Source organism: Thalia democratica, chromosome 6 (assembly GCF_965202585.1).
Source record: "Thalia democratica chromosome 6, ktThaDemo2.hap1.1, whole genome shotgun sequence".
In the NCBI taxonomy this organism is placed as follows: domain Eukaryota; kingdom Metazoa; phylum Chordata; class Thaliacea; order Salpida; family Salpidae; genus Thalia; species Thalia democratica.
Window position 1 is genome coordinate 10,806,831 of NC_139170.1, and position 17,630 is coordinate 10,824,460.

At 26.6% G+C, this 17,630-nt stretch overlaps 1 protein-coding gene across 1 annotated transcript; it reads left to right on the forward strand.

The window, feature by feature from the left end:
• Window positions 1-5,707: 5,707 nt before the first annotated feature.
• On the forward strand, window positions 5,708-6,628 carry LOC145838719 (thiopurine S-methyltransferase-like). The gene is made up of 3 exons (XM_082946344.1): window positions 5,708-6,065; window positions 6,134-6,272; window positions 6,430-6,628. Exons 1-3 carry the CDS (start codon window positions 5,708-5,710, stop codon window positions 6,626-6,628), a joined length of 696 nt encoding a protein of 231 aa, XP_082802470.1.
• Window positions 6,629-17,630: the final 11,002 nt, after the last annotated feature.

The window sequence follows — 17,630 nt, forward strand, 5'->3', positions numbered from 1 at the left end:
ATTGTTAAAATATAATAAATCAAGTTGTCAAATTCAAGCTTGTTTCACGTTATTTAGCATTTAGTTGTTTTGCAATATATTTAAAACTTATTTTGTCATTCTAACAGATACCAAAGATGAGAAGTTTAAATATGTTAATCAACATTTTTATATTCTTTGAAACTTATGCCGCAATATCTTGCACTGATTGTTGATGTCCACTTTATAGGTCTCAAACCTATTGCATTAGTAACTACTCATCTATTTCTCTAGTATATTTTGATTGCTGGTTAGTTTATTAACAATTAATAAAAAAAAAATATTTCAATCTAACTTTACAACATTGACCTGTATATTCACTATAAGAAGAACAATACTAATTGCATGTATATTTTGTTTTGTGTTATAAGTAAAAGTAAATGTAAAAGCATTTCATTCAATCATAAAGTTAATTTTAATTAAAAAGAGATTTGTTGTTTATAAAATTCAAGAAACAGTTTAATTTTCCAAAGTTAGACATATCAAAAGTCTTTGTTTAAGTTTAGTAATTAAAAATGTCATTTGATAAAATCAAATTAAGTTTGTGTTATATTATTTGCTTAAAATAAGAAAATTCGTTTGTTGTGTGTGAACAAATTTAAGTTACCAATATAAGACACTATATTTTTCATTCCTTTTAATGGGTATAGGGGCTGAAATACTTTTTTTATCAAATTTAGTTTTGTTTTTTACATAAGTAGATAAGCTACTTCTTACTTTTTACCACTTGTTAAAATTTAAAGTAACTTTTGAGATATAAGCGATTAAGTTTAGAGTGCTCAAGAGGATTTTTTATTGGAGGCACAAACTAAAAGGGCAAATACTATATCACTAAAAATCTATCTTCCTTTCAGTTTTGAGCAATTGTTATAAAATATTTTCAGAGTAATCTTTAATAAATTTTAAACTACTTGACAGATAAAAAACATTTTTTTTAGTTTTCTTTAAAAAAAAGTTTAATAAAATAACTAAAATTTTTTTATCTAATGGTCATAAATTTTGTTTATAACTTTTTTTTCAAGTTCCGCTTTTTACAAGTTGTATGTAATATTAAAAAGTACATTTACTGAAATTTAGAATTAAATTGCTTTAAAAAAGAAGATGGAGATAGATGTTTAGTAAATTTTTCAAAACTCTGAGAAAATAGATCTTAAAATTTTTTAATTTCATATGGTTGTATTGGATTTTTTTTACAAAACTTGCTGTATCCTCAAAAGATAATTGAATTTTTTTGTTCTATAAAACTTATAAAAATATTGGAACCCCTATGCCTTTAATACTATTTATTATTATACTATTTATTAAAACAAATCTTTTAAACGTTATCAAAATGAATGAGTTATATGCTTTGCAAACTTTTGTTTTACAAAAATTTATGACTATTTTATTTTTAGATTATTCTTTAATGAAAAAAAAAATAAACATAATAAGTTTTTGACAATTAACTAATGAATTCAGTTTCTATGTCAAACAGTAAATGGTTCTACTTATAAATGTCTTAAATATACAGATTGTCATCACTGTAAAATGATTTAGCATTTTTTAGACAGCTGGTAATCAATGTTATTATTGACAGTTTTTGTTTTAAATATAGTTGCCTCCTAGTTTTAATTATGCATTAATTTTTAAGGTCGTCAAATGAAGTTTGGGCTAAACATTATTAGTATTTGGTTTTGGTAATTTGTGTTATTTATTATTTTGTAAATTTAAGGTTATAGTTTTATCTTAATTTCAATTTATCATTTAACAGATTTATGCAGATTGATGTAGAGAGTATAAATGCTAAAGAATGAAATATAAGATTTACAGATGGAGAAAGTTTGTTATATCATAATAGCAAAAACTTTGCTTTGTGTTTCAAAATTTGTTATCTGTTCTAAAATGAGTAAATTTTTAGAGCTTACTTTGTTTTTTTAGCTTGTGCATAACACTCTTTTACGCTATTAATTTGAAGTTCTGAACACTAAAAAACTTTGTCTGTGTATAAATTTTTAATGTAAAAATACTTATTCGAAATTTTTTTCTTTTTTTTTTTGTTTATTCTCTTTAGAAACATACCTTTGATAGATATACAATAATTTGATAACAATAATTTGATGTATTTTTGTTTAGATTTTTATAATCATAATAGGTTTTATAATTGTTAAAGTTACCTCATGTTAATTTTTATTATCCTTAAACGAATAAATCCATTTTAATTCATTTCTATAAATATATGTACAATAATTAGATATGTTAAAGCAGCAGCTTGTAAAATGAAACGTTTAAAATTATATCAAATTTTTTTGTAAATAATTATAAAATAGTAAAAATTAATAAAAGCAGAAATTTAAAAATTAAAAGTCATAAGCGTATATTTTAATACTCAGGGTTGCCACTTTACCTGGAAAACCTTGAAAAACCTGGAATTTGACAATTTAGGCAAAAATAACCTGGAAAAACCTGGAATTTGACAAATTTTGAAAAAAACCTTGAATTTTGATCAAAAAACCTGGAAAAACCTAGAATTTTTAATAATTTTAACATTTTCAGTACTAAAATTCCAATTTGACACAAAAAATCTATATATTTATTCTTTCAAAAAATAATTTTACAAACTAAGTTTCGGTCAAAGACCTCGTCAGTGGTCTTTTGTTTTCTTAAAACCAAAACATATAACAAAAAATCTATCGTATAAATAAGATTTTTTTGTCATTATCAATTTTTTTTTTTAAGACATATAAAGTAACTTAAAAGCATCTTTTAAATGTTTTTGTACTATTTAACACAGTTTCTTTTATAGAAATTAACTTAAAACTAAAAATAGACCCAAAAATGTTTACTTAAAAAAACCTGGAAGAAATTTGGAAAACCTGGAGAAAATTTTGAAAAAAACGAGTGGCAACCCTGAATACTTGAATAGTTCTATTGCTTGGTAACATTATTAAAAAACTGCAATAAGTTTTCTTAAATGAAAAGTATTTGTAGAAGGTTGATAGTTTTTATTTCCTTAATAAATAGCATTATAAGAAAATTCTGGTGTTTTTAATTTTTTGCTTTATTTTTACAGAATTTTTTATAACACTGATACACCGATTTTGTAACAGATTTTTAGGACTTCTTTATTATACGACATAGAATTTTTGTCGACTTTTTAGTTTTATTTTTAAGTCAATAAGCAGCAATATTGTGTTGATATAATATTAAATGTAAAGTGTTTGTTTTAATCACTGCAATTTTGTAAACGTTTTTAAGTATATTACTTAGTTTTACATTCCAACCATATACTAATAGGTGGTGTTTATTTTGTTGTTGAACTTGAATTACTGTAGAAAATAGTATGTTTGATCAAAATAAAGAGTGTGTCATTAATTTGGTTATACTGCATTGGGTTTTTAAATAGAAAAAAAATAATTTGGAAGTTAATTTAGGTTTACTACGAATTTTAATTGTTATAAATTATTCGGTAAATTATACAATTTCATCATTTAACTCTGCAGAAGCTTTTGAAATTTATCTATTGAAATTTTTTCCAACTTAAGTTAATGAAGTTTAATTTTTTTAGGTAATAATAATCATTAAATATTTTTTTTTTCAAATAAAGTGTTATAAACGTGTGTAAAGGTCTAATTTAATACTTGCTGATGAGATCAAAATTGATATATATTTTTTCATTTTAATAAAGACTGGAAAATTTTCCTTATTTTATATTAGCTTATATTAGTCCTGAATAAAACAAAACTTTTAGTAAGTATTACTCAAATAGTATTCAAGATTTGATAAAATTACTCAACTAGTAAAATTGTCAAAGTATTATTATTTAATTTCTAAGATAACAATATATAGAAGATAAGTTTTAGGGGAGACAGGGAAAAAATCTGGGAAATCCTTGAGTTTTACACAGTTTTGAAATGTAAAACTGAAATTTAGATTGTGTACACTAAATCTAAGTTATTCAATTTTTTTTTATTATCAAACTGTTTTTTATTATAAATCTCTATAAAATAGGATTATAGTACTTTTTTTATTTAAGAAAGTTGTTTTCCTTAAATTTAACTTTATACTTAAAATGGACTAAAAAACTTCTACTTTCTAAAATCCTGGAATAAGATTAAAAAAAACTAAAAATATTTTAAAAGAAATTTGGCAACTCTGAGTAAGATTCTTTACAGTTTACCAAGAACGCAGTTCTATTAAATGTGTAGATTAACCTAACTTAAAATTATTTTATAGAATGTTTTGACTACCTGGAGTACTTTTCTCACCAACACTCCTAATTACACTAATCTATAGAAAATTTCAAATTATATTTTAATTGACTCTCTCTGTTTACAGTAACTTTTTCCCTCTTCCAAAAGAGAAATTGAATTAAATTAACGCTTAAACTTTAGCCTCAAAGTTTTTTAAAACACGTTTTCTATGATGTTTTTATATATTGCAAATGTTTATAATAAACAAGTGTTTAAATTTGATAAATTAAGAGTACTAGTCAATGGCTTTTAGACTTCAATATCTAGTTATTAAAGCTTTAGACAATAAAAATATTTAGAAATTAGGCTAAAAAATATAAATTTTTATTAAAAAAGATTCGTTTACAACTTTGAAAATTGTTTAGATGACTTTTGCCCGATCGAATATACCTATATGTGGGTTTCCCAACCTTGTAGTTAAGTCGGAGTTTTAAGTTGCAAATATGAGTAGTCTTAATGTTCGAAATGATTTTAATTTTTGTGCAAATTTATCATGTATTATTTTTTTAATATAAATGTTATATTTAATATTATACTGAAGTACTTAGTCTTCCATATAGAAATATAAGTCAGTTTCACTACTTGAAAAAAAGCTTTCAAAGTCTATTAAGAAGGATTAAAACACTTAAGTTCAAACAAACCAAAAGTAATAAAAGTTTTTGATTATCTAATTTGTTTTGTGCTGTTTTTTTTTTTTTGCCTGTATTATTATATACCTGAAATCATAGAAAGTCAGTACTAGTCGCTGTTTTTATAGTAACATAATCTATTTTTAAAATAACATAACTTAAAAAGTTTATTTTAACATAATTTAAAAACTAGCACAGTTTTGAGTTTGTTTTAACTAAAGTGCTTACAATAATAAAAACTTCAACAAAACATACAAACTCAAGTTTATTTGTATATTTATAGTATCAATAACCGTACATTATCAAATTTTACGGTTATATGTTGCTCATAATATAATTTTTTTTTTTTTAATTTAAATTAAGAAAACTGTAAGTATATATTTGTCAAACTAGGTCCTAGGAAGTAAAACGTTAACATTTTGATATCACAGATTATAAATAAAAACTAAAGTTTAATTTAAAAACACCCATTATCAGACTAGACTACATAATACCCACGTATCTGCTAAAAGTACCTAAAATGGGCTCATTTACCATAATTTTGGGAAAGGTGGATCTACCAAAATTATACAAAGTTTTTTTTTTTAATGATTCTTGTTTGCTAAGTTTATGGTTTGCAATATCTTATATAATTATAATGCTATTTTTTAAGTCTCACACTTTAAATTTAGTAAAAAATCTTATAAAAAGATACAAATTTTTAAAAACTTCTTCAGTTTAATGCAATTTTTTAAAACTTAAAACTTTTGCTAAGAGAATTAAATATTTTTTGTACTAAAAAAACAAATTATTTTAGATTGCTAGCATAATTTATAAATAATTAAGAGAAAAATGAGCAACAAACCAAAAAAAGTTCTGTCGCTGGCTTACTGGAACAAGCGGTGGACGGACGGCAAGACCTCATTCCACGAGAAGCTGCCCCACAAAGACATGCTGAAATACAAGGACGAAATCCTGTGGAAGCCCAAGACCAGGATATTCTTCCCCTTGTGCGGCAAATCGGTGGACATGCTGCTGCTGGCCGAACAAGGACACCAAGTGGTGGGACTCGAGTGCAGCGAAGTGGCGATAACGCAGTTCTTCAACGAAAACAGCTTGAAGTTCACCAAGGAGACGACCGGAGATTCGAACTTCGACGTTTTCGCTTCGAACCGCCTCGACGTTAAGCTGGTGCGTGGCGACTTTTTCGCCGCAAACTCGGAAGTTTTAGGTGAGCTATAAACCTTCAACACGAAAATACTCGTTTTGATTTCATTCATTTTTTCGAAGGCAAGTTCGACTCGATCTGGGACAGAGGGTCGCTGATAGCGATCAACCCGTCACAGCGTCACGAGTACGCCCAGATCATCAGGTCGGTGGCTCACCGGGACACCAGGTATTTCGTTCAGGGCGTCAGGTAACTCGTTTGTTAGTTCGTTTTTTTTTTTGAAACAAAAAAGTTGTCTTTTTGTTCAATATTACTGATAACAGAAAGATTTATGTAACAATATCAGATAACTATATATATATATATATATATAATTATACTGAAATATATAGTTATTGTACGTTAGATACGACGAGGAGAAAGTTAAAAACGCCCCGCCTCCCTTCTCCTTACCCGAGCATATTGTGACGTCACTGTTCGGCGAGGATTTCGACGTCGCGATCAGGGAAGATGAGAGTTGCGCTCAGTCGGCTGCTACGTATGACGTCAGCGAGTTTTACAACGTCAAGTACACGCTAACAGCAAAAAACAAATCAACTTTGTAGTAAAAGTTGAGAAAAAAAAAATTTTTGCATTTGTCCGTTTTCACTTTGTTTTAATCAAGTTTTTAGAATGTTTTTAAAATTTTTGTAAAGTCGCCTAACTATTTGATAATAAAAAAGGATAGCTTGTTATTTAGTTTTGTAATAGTTTATATTTTTTAAACTAAATAGTATTTATATGTTTTTATTTTTGCAAGAAAAAATATCTAAATTAAAAAGTAATGTCTTTTAAATAATCGTTTATTTTCAATATTGAGAAAAATAAGTTGAACTTTTTAGATACTTGAAATAACTTGAAACACAAAAAAAAAGTAGTTGTTGTTTTAATTAAATTTATACGCCCAATATTTAAAACCAATTACAAAATGTCTACTTGTATTATGTTATATTATAAATATAAAAACTATGTATGCAGAAGAAATTGCTCTAAGAATAAAATATAAATAGTAAGTTGATAAGATATAGAAAAGTTACGGAAATTATTCTTCAAAACAAGTTTTTCATTTGGTTCTATGACAATTCAAATTCCTAAATGATGTTTAGAGGACCACAACTAATAAAATAATATATATTTTAAAAAACAAATATTACCATGGTTTTTTGCACAATTGACTAACTTATGTCTTTTCATTGAGTTAGTTAACTTTTTTAAATTAAATACTTATAGTTAATTAAAAACTAAACTACTTATCAACTATTTTAAATATTTATAGATTGAATTCTTTTTTTTTTTGTTTAGTATTTAAAGTTGCTATACACTTTGAAAACATATTCTACATGTGTTTTTATATGCTAGTTGATAAAATTAGATATTATCTTTACTTTAAAATAAATATTTATATATATATATTGACGCTATCTCGTAAAGGTTCTACTTATATATTTATTTTTGGCCTGGTTTAATACGCAACGTGCGCTCTAACTTATAAAGTAGAAGTCCCCAAGATAACGCTTAAATTATAATTGACTTAAATAAACTAAAATGAATTACTTACCATTTACTAAATGTTGAATAAATCAGTTACTTAATTTAAACTGAGTTCGAGTTTGTGATAATGATTTTATTTACAATGAAGCTGCGAAACAAAAAGATGATAAAAAACTGCACAACATTACACTAGAATAACAGAAACTAAACATTACATGTTTAAACCAAACTCAAAAAGTATTGACAACAAGATTAAAACCATTAAAACTTAAGTGCAGCAAAAAGCTGCACTGAGTTCAGACCCTCAATGAAGTAGAGACTAGAAAAACTGAACTGTACTGAACCCGAGACAATTCAATATATACTCGCTTGAAAAAAAAGAAAGTAAAAAAGAGACAATTACCGCTCACGCGGTACAGCTTCAAGAAGTAAACAAGTCAGAAAAAACCCTTAATTAGAAACAACTCTAAGCCGCTACCAAGCGGTTACATTTTCACTCCTAAAACGGTCAAATTGGAGTTTCAGCTACGGTTTAGAAAAAACATTAACTTTACTTTGCTAACAAGTCGTAAAACTTTAAAAAACTTTAGATGAAAACTTTTAGATTCTGACAAGAGAACGATTACACAGACAAAAGACACTCTTAATTAAAACCGGTGTAAAAAACTTCGGTGTGGGGTATTTTCTTAATTTTTTTAACTTTACTTCAAGTGTTACGTTAAGAAGATGCTTAGAAATCAGTTAAAATTATGTTTAAGTGTCAAAATGTTTAAATGTAACTGTTAAAGCTTTTAACCATCGGTTGACAAAAAAAATAAAAATATATATACATCAAAATAGAACTTAAATGCTAGAAGATATTTATATGCTAAAAACATTTACCAATCAAATCAACATCGTTTATAAAACTTAAGAGTTGGTTAGAACACATTAAGACTTAAATAACAGAAAAATGTAGACAGTTCAAAAAAATCTCCTCGCCGCCGGAACTCGCTCCGCTCCTGCACATCTCCACGTTGTCTGACCGGTCCACGCCGATCCGTCTCCTCGCCTCACCCAACGGTCTCTTGGCGCTACGGAATCCTCTGATCCGTCTCTCCGTACATCTCCTCGTTCCTCTCCTCGTACATAAAGCTCGGTCTCCTCGTACCGCTCCTCGCCGATTCGTTTCTCGGGCCGTTCGTGCGAAAGTGCAATTAAAGTTCAAGCAAAAATATAAAGAAAATACTATTTCAAGTATTTTCAAGTACTTTTAAGTATGTTTATAAGAAACTTAAAAAACATTTATAGCTTCAGTTTAAACTAATTATTCATTATAAAAACTTTTAGTATATTAAAAACATTTCACATTCAACATGAGTTAGTTGACAAAACAAACAATTATATTCATTTCAAAAGCTTAAATTTGTTTCGTAAAAATATATAGCTCTTGAACTTTATACTAATTTATAAAACTTTAACATTCTAAGAAAGTTAAAAACAAAGTTGTTGTTAGCGTTTAAATGTTGAATAAGATATTAATAGCTCAAATGACCTTATTAAAATTGTGTTTTTATAAGTAAGCTGAAGTGTATAACAACAAAAAACAAGCCAATAAAGTTTGTTACAAGCAATTAACAAGGTCATTGTAAAAAAAACTTTAAATATTATAGCTTAAAGTTTGAACATAACATTGTTGCTAAATATAAAACTAAATTAAGTTTAATAAACTTAAGAAATTTCACTTCAATAACCGATTATGCACTCGAAAACAAGTTTTAATAACCTCATACAAATATTTTTACAAGGACGCACGAAAAAACAACAATGTTTTTACATGCAGTTTAAAAAGTTTATTATCCATTATAGTTCAAATTAAACGATTGTTTAAAAACAAAACAATTAAACTTTACAGTTGCTAACTTTTATAGACGTTTAAAACTCTTTTTGTTATAAGAAAGTTTTATTATTAGAAGCCTTTGGTTTCATTTTAATTTTTAATAAAATGTTTAAAACGATTGAACGATATTTAATTAATTTGACAAAACGCGGAACAACTTGAAAACAAGACAAACTTTTGTTTAAACTTGCTCGTACAAGTTTAAAACTCATTTTGAAAAACGCTTCAACAATGAATTGCAATAATATCTACACAACAAATACATTTTAGTTTTAACACATGTCCATTAGCTTTTCCCAAACCACTTTAACATAAAATTCAACACAATAAAGCTAATTACTTTTTGCAAAAAACAACACAAATCTCTCACAAACTCGAACTACTTAGTTGTTTTTCCAACTAGAAATTTTAAACTCATTTTTAAAACTTTACAGACCAGATGACTGGGTTAAATAACTGCCCTTAAATTTATCGAATTTATAATATTATTAAATAAGGTTTATTTTGCTCTGTTTTCAAGTCACCATCTACAAAACGTAAAAATTTTAATGAAGGTATCTGTGTTCGATTCCAGCTATAAATAACTGGACGTCCGGGTCATCATGACGCTATCTCGTACAGGTTCTACTTATATACTTATTTTTGGCCTGGTTTAATACGCAACGTGCGCTCTAACTTATAAAGTAGAAGTCCCCAAGATAACGCTTAAATTATAATTGACTTAAATAAACTAAAATGAATTACTTACCATTTACTAAATGTTGAATAAATCAGTTACTTAATTTAAACTGAGTTCGAGTTTGTGATAATGATTTTATTTACAATGAAGCTGCGAAACAAAAAGATGATAAAAAACTGCACAACATTACACTAGAATAACAGAAACTAAACATTACATGTTTAAACCAAACTCAAAAAGTATTGACAACAAGATTAAAACCATTAAAACTTAAGTGCAGCAAAAAGCTGCACTGAGTTCAGACCCTCAATGAAGTAGAGACTAGAAAAACTGAACTGTACTGAACCCGAGACAATTCAATATATACTCGCTTGAAAAAAAAGAAAGTAAAAAAGAGACAATTACCGCTCACGCGGTACAGCTTCAAGAAGTAAATAAGTCAGAAAAAACCCTTAATTAGAAACAACTCTAAACCGCTACCAAGCGGTTACAATATTTCAAAAAAAATATATATTTGCTTTTAATATATTAAATACACAAGACTCCAAAACTCTGATAAAACGTGTTAAACATTGAAACTTAGTAAACAGTACAAAAATTAGTTGTTTTTGTATTATAAACACAAATATATTTACTTGATTATATAAAAACAATAGTTTATACGACCGTTTCGTATATGAGATATATAACCTCATATACTAATCAATAAGCTAAAGTTTATTTACAATGTTAAAGAGAAATTTAGAACTTGAAAATTTTATAACTATTAGGATAGGACGTAACAATAATGAAGTTTATTGTGCAGTAAGTTGAATTTAAAAATTTACGCTGATCTTGTTAGTTTAAGAGTTTATGCATTTTGGAAAGGTTGTATTATAAAAAACTTTTTAAACTGAAATAGAAAAATGTTTTAAACTGTATCAGAAAAATATTTTGAACTACTCTGTTTGCGGCTTTATTTTACTTTATATAGTATTTGGTTAGTTTTAATTTTGCTAAAAAATTATTTTCAGTAATTAATGCATATATTTTGTCTTTCGCTTTTCTTGTTTAGTGTTATGTTCTTGTCTGATTTATCAGTTTCTATTTTTCTAAGTTACAAAGTTTGCAGCCGAATTAAGTATTAAACTTTGATTTTGTCCTGTTTAATATTTCTCGCTTAATTTTGTAGTCTGTATTGTTATCTTCTAAGTTCCAAATGTAGTTTACCAGTTCTGTTGTATACCTTTTGTTAATATTGTTGAATGATGATTTGTGGTTTCTATATCTGTGTTTGAAAGTATTTTCTGTGAATTCTAAGTACTGTGTTGTTGTTTTATTTGATGTTATTGTTGCTATATATATTATGTTTGAGACTAGACATTGATTATTTAAAGGGCAAGGTTCTTTGCCATAATTGCAGAGTTTATATTTTGTGATGGTTTTATCGTTTATATTTTGTTGCCTATTATTTTATTGTTGTGTGGTATTATTTTGCTTCTAAAATTACTTGTACAACTGTATGATATTCTAATTGTGTTGCGGTTGAATATTTTATTATATGGATGTTTTTCATCAAAGGATGTGGTAATAAGATTTTAAAATTGTTTGCCTACTTTAGAACTCACATTTAGACTAAACGGCGGTTTGAAAATACATTATATCTCTTTTATTTCTTTTTGATAAAGTGGTATTATCGTGCTTTAACGTATCTTTGTAATTTGCTGAAATTAATGCTTTTTGGTATTCACTTTTTACATTGTTAAAAGATTCTTCGTTGTTGGATATTTTTATTAGTCTTCTGTTTATTGTTTCGGGTTTTTGTTTTAGTAGTTGTCGGGGTTGATTGAAGTTGTTGTTTACGTATATAATTGGTGAGTTTGGTTTGTTGTAGGGTTGGTAAACTCTTTCAACTTACTGTACAATAAATTTTATTATTGCTACGTCATTATAAATATAAAATTTTCAATTTATAAATTTCCCTTTAACATTGTAAATAAACTTTAGCTTACTGATGAGTATATGAGGTTAGATATATCATATACGAAACGGTCGTATAAATTATTGTTTTTATGTAATCAAATAAATATTTAACTAGAATTCAATTTGTCGAGCACTATCCACCAGAATTTTTATAAAATCCTTTAATATATACATACATATGTTTCAATAAAAAGTACGTTCAATTACTACAATTTAATCATAAAACCTTCTTTTTGCATAAAATTTTTATTGAGGTTACCATTAGAACTGACATTTAAAAATTTTTAAGTTTTACACTATTAAGAAAATGTAAATGTTTGGTTATATGGCTACTAAATTTTAGCATGTATTTTTTGGGCTGCTTTATTTGTTATGTTTATAAAAAAAATTACTTTGTCTGATAGTATTTTTTTTAAAGCAATGTTTAACCTATAACTTGTATTCATTTATTTCAATAAAATCCTTTTTCGAGTAAACAAAATAGATTTTTTTATCTGTTATGCATTTTAAGTTATATACATACTTAAATTGTTTGTCTTTTTATGTCTTATTTTCTCATAAAAGATAACTATTTTAACTGTTACTTAATAAATATAACTAGTATTAGAAGAAATAACAATGTGTTTGGGAAAAGAAGGTTTATTGTACATTAAATTAAAGAACAATGGTTACAAATAAATGTTTGGAAGAAAAGAAAAAAATTGTTAATTTCATAATATAGGTAAGCTCATCAAGCTGCAAAGAAGTTTTGATTAATAATTTCTTTTTAATTAATGAAAAACGAAAATTAAGCTTTTCAGTTACTTGAAATACTTTGAAACACAGATAAAAAATATTGTAGTTTTAATAAAACTGATATGCCCAACTTCTTAAGTTCAAATACAAAATGTTTACTTGTACTATTTTATAAAAAAAAACTATGCAGAATAAGTTGTTTTAACAAAAAATCTAAATAGTAACTTAATATAAGATATAAAAATTTTAAGGCAACTATTGTTAAAAACAAGTATTTCAATTAATTTCATGACAATTCAAATTCTTAAATGATGTTTAGAGGAGCACAACTAAAAAATTAATATATATTTAAAAAAAAGTGTTAGTAGGTTTAATTAATAAGATTATGATACTAAAAAAAGTATAAATTTTCAATAAAAAATAATTTCTAAAACTAATTTTAGCCATATTTCAAAAATAACTGCAATTTTGAAAAAATAAAAGAGCGTTTGTAGATATTAATTAGACCTAAAAACTACTTTTTTTTGTTTCTGCAAAACACGTAGTACTTTTTGAGTTGTTGCCCGTTTTTAATTTTTTTTCAAGAATTTGATGTTTCGGATTTGGATTGTCCGAAATTAAATAACCGTACCACTGTTTAAACTATTAGTAGGTTTCAGTTTAAAAGTAACAATTTATTATCGATGAGCTACTAGATGTGGTTTACTATTTTGAACTTTATATATATATATATATACATATATATATATATATTTCGTTCTGAGGAGATGCATAAAGCATCGAAACTAAGTAAAAGATTTGAAAGTTAGTTGTTTTTTTATACTATAAATATATATATACATATATAGATATGTTAGTTTTATTCAATATTAATGTAAAGTTTGTGCACATACTACCATAGTTTTTCTAACATAAATATTTAACCAACTTATCTGTTTTCTTAGAGTTATTAAATTTTTTACAACTAAGTTTTTATAATTTAGAAAAAGCTAAGCTACTTGTGAACTGTTTTCATTATTGATAGATTGGAAAAATATTTTAAAATATTTTGCTAAACTTGTAAATTTGCTATACACTTTGAAAAAAAAATTCTTTCTATTTTTTTTCAAGCTAATTATTAGATTTTTTTTTTTTTACTTTCAATATTTATACATATATGTGTTGCATAATGTTTATAAACAACAACACAGTACAAGCAATCACTATATATTTATCATGAATATTTTTCTTTACTCAAAGTTTTTGTTGAGGTTACCATTATAGCTGATACTTTGAGGTTTTAAGACTTAATTTTAAAAGTAATTTAACTTTTCCCTTATTAGTGATTAAGAATTAGCATACTTTTTTTTATGCTTTAATTGAACTTATTAATTACGTTAGCTACTTAAATTGATTAAATAAAGTAAAATCTATTTTCCAAGTTAAGTAGATAGTAAAAATATTATCTGTTAAACACTTCAAGTTATTTAGATACTTAAGCTGTTTGTATTTTTATTTTTAATCTTCTCATACAGCAAAACTGTTAAAACTAAAACATTAAAAGTATCACTAGTATTAGTAGAAGAAACTAAGCGTTTAGGAAAAGAAATGTTTATTGTACATTATTAAGAAAGACCAATGTGAACAAACTAATGGCTGGAAGAAAAAAAGTAAATTCTTAATTCCAGCATGCAGGTACATTCATCCAGCTGCAAAGAAACTTCGTAACCTTATTTTTTATGGTGTCGGGCCTAAACTTTGGCTCCACTTTAACCTCGTTCACCTTCTCATCCAGACCCTCGAACTCCTCTGCAACCGCTCTCGGGTCGTTATTGGTGATCTCGCAGCACATGGAGGTACCGTCGTCCAACCTGATCAGAAGGCCCTTCCTGAGCATGACGGTGATGGACTTGTCGGTGTTCACTTTCCAGTCCATGTCGCGAACCCGACCGTCGCTTTCCGGGACTAAGGAGGCGATCTTTTCGTTTTTATATCTGGAACAAAGCAAACTATTAGTTGTTGCTATCAAGTGCATAGTAAACTGCTTAAAGATTAATAGGCAAGTAAAATGTTTGTTAAAACAAACAAGGCATAACGTAGATTGTCATTTCAAAACAAGGTATTATCAATTTTGCTTCAATATATTTAGACAACAACCAGTTGCTTCAAAATAACTTAACCGCTAAATAAAGTTACAATTTTTAGTGAAAGGTAGTTTTAGTTTAAAAATTAGCATGTCAATTGTATCAACCCACCTCATCAGTCTTTCGCAGGTGTCACGCCTCGGGCGCTTCGTCAGCTCAACCTCTACAGTTTTGTCTCCTCCGTGCAAGCGAATATTCGATCTTCCGACTAAAGTGTCACCTGCCTGCTTGAACAAAATGACACCGTGATCCTGGTGAACAGTACCAGGGAAGGTGCATTTGGCGTACTGCTTTGACGGAGTTGCCGTTGCGGCGCAGTAGAAGAAGAGGCAAATGGCCAAAAGTGAAACGATTAACTTTGTCATGATATTTGAGTGCTTGTGATAAGTTTCTGTGAAAATACTGTTTGCTAATTTTTTGTAGATAGTCAATTTAGTAGAAGTTGCTTATTAAACGTAGTTTTAAAAGTTTTCAAGTCAAAATACTTATTTTAGAGCAGATGTAGTTTATTTTTATTCTAGTTAAAATTTTCAAACACAATTTTTAGCTGTCATGAAGTTTTTAAAGCAACATACGAAACTTTCTTCAGTAAATAAAGAGCTAAAAGAAGATAAATAAAAAAGTTTATTTGAATTAATTATAGCTCAGGTTTGCTCAAATTATGTTAATACAACTTTGTTTAATATTTAAAAACTTAAGAACTGACTTGTAACATCTTAATAAATGATGAAATCGTTCAAATTGAAATGTATGAATTTTAGTTTATCCTCGTTTCGATAATTTCTTTAATAAACTTTCTCTAAAGTTTTTACTAGAATTTGTTAATATACTTTTTATGATGTTACAAATCAGTTTCTAAGTCTTGAAATATTAAAAAAAGTTTTATTAACAAAATTTGAGCAAACTTAAGCTATAGTTGTTTTAAATAAACTTTTTAATTTAACTTTTTCATCGCTCTTTATATACTGCAAAAAGTTTCGTAATACACCAATACACTCATTATAAGGATTAAGCTTAAATGATTAAGGATTTAAAAACAAAAGTATGTAGATTAAAAATACGAATTTGAATAACACTGGTTTAAAATGTATTTGTACTAATCATTATTTAAGATTTAAAACTAATTCTTATCAGTGCTTTCATTGTTAAAATGAAATCCATCCAAAATTTAAAAACGTTATACAATTAAATTAACTTCGAAATTATGATATGTAAGCTTAATAAACATTATTTTATTGGTACTAACTATAAATCAAACTTATATAACTAAAAACAAATTAACCATGCCCGGGCAAAATTCTTATCAAAAAACAATAAAAACAATTGGTAGCAAAAAATACTAATCAAAATTAATCTAAAAATTTTCAATAATGGTTAGTATAAATGGATTTAAAACCAGTGTATATAAAATTTAACCAATAAAAACAAATGGTAGAAAAAATACCAATTACAAGTAGTTTGAAATTTTAAATAATAATTTATACAAATGGCATTATAAGCAAGTGGTTTTCAAATTGGTATTTTCAATTGACATACTTTTGTTAAACGATTTAAGCTTGATCTTTATAATTAGTGTATTAGTGTATTACAAAATTTTCCAAGGTATATAAGGAGCTATGTCAAAAATAAAGTACAAAAGTGTATTTGAAACATTTTTAGCTTATGTTTGCTCAAATTGCGTTAAAAAAACTTTGTTTATTGTTTATAAACTTAAAAGCTGATTTGAAACATGTTAAAACTGTACAACATTTTTAGTCTGAAATCAAAACTTTAGTTAAAATTTTTCAAAGAAGTTATCGAAAGGAAAATTAACTATAATTCGTTCGTTAAAAATTGCTAAAAACAAACAAAAGCTTTTAAGAATAAGAATTTTTATAGTTCTTAAATTAACCTATGCATAATTTTTTTTTACTTAAACTATAAGTTGAATGGAAATAGATTATAAAATAAAAAACTAATTTATAAATCTTGGTTTCTATCCAAGACAATTTTTTAAACAACTCTAATATTTTTTGATCAATTAATACTGTGTTAAACAGAGCTTTAGTTTATAGTTGATAAGAACTTTACTTAGAAAGTTTCAATTTAACTTTAAAACTTTATCTGTTTAGCGTTGTACAACATATAGACACAGTCTAATGCTTATCTCGATAGTTGTTATATAAATTTCATAAAAGAAATGTATTTTAGAAAAATATATTTGAATTTCGAACTTGTACCAACTTCATGATTTAAAAAGTTGAAAGTTGTGTTTGAAGAATCGAATCAGAAAATAAAATAAACTATATCTTCTTTAAAAGAAATTTGTCAATTCTAAAATTTTTAAAACTACGTTTAATAAGCAACTTCTACTAAATTGACTATCTACAAGAAGTTAGCAAACTATATTTTCACAGAAACTAATCACAAGCACTCAAGTATCATGACAAAGTTAATCGGTTCACTGTTGGCCATTTGCCTCTTCTTCTGCGCTGCAACGGCAACTCCGTCAAAGCAGTACGCCAAATGCTCCTTCTCTGGTACTGTTCACCAGGATCACGGTGTCATTTTGTTCAAGCAGGCAGACGACACTTTAGTCGGAAGATCGAATATTCGCTTACACGGAGGAGACAAAACTGTAGAGGTTGAGCTGACGAAGCGCCCGAGGCGTGACACCTGCGAAAGACTGATGAGGTGGGTTGATGTAGTTGACATGCTAA

Bases quoted from the DNA above. Each gene is read 5' to 3' on its own strand.
- LOC145838719 (XM_082946344.1), top strand. From the start codon at position 5,708: ATGAGCAACAAACCAAAAAAAGTTCTGTCGCTGGCTTACTGGAACAAG. The intron at 6,066-6,133 runs CCGCAAACTCGG...TTGATTTCATTC, and splicing joins GGTGCGTGGCGACTTTTTCG to ATTTTTTCGAAGGCAAGTTC. The intron at 6,273-6,429 runs GTAACTCGTTTG...ATTGTACGTTAG, and splicing joins TATTTCGTTCAGGGCGTCAG to ATACGACGAGGAGAAAGTTA.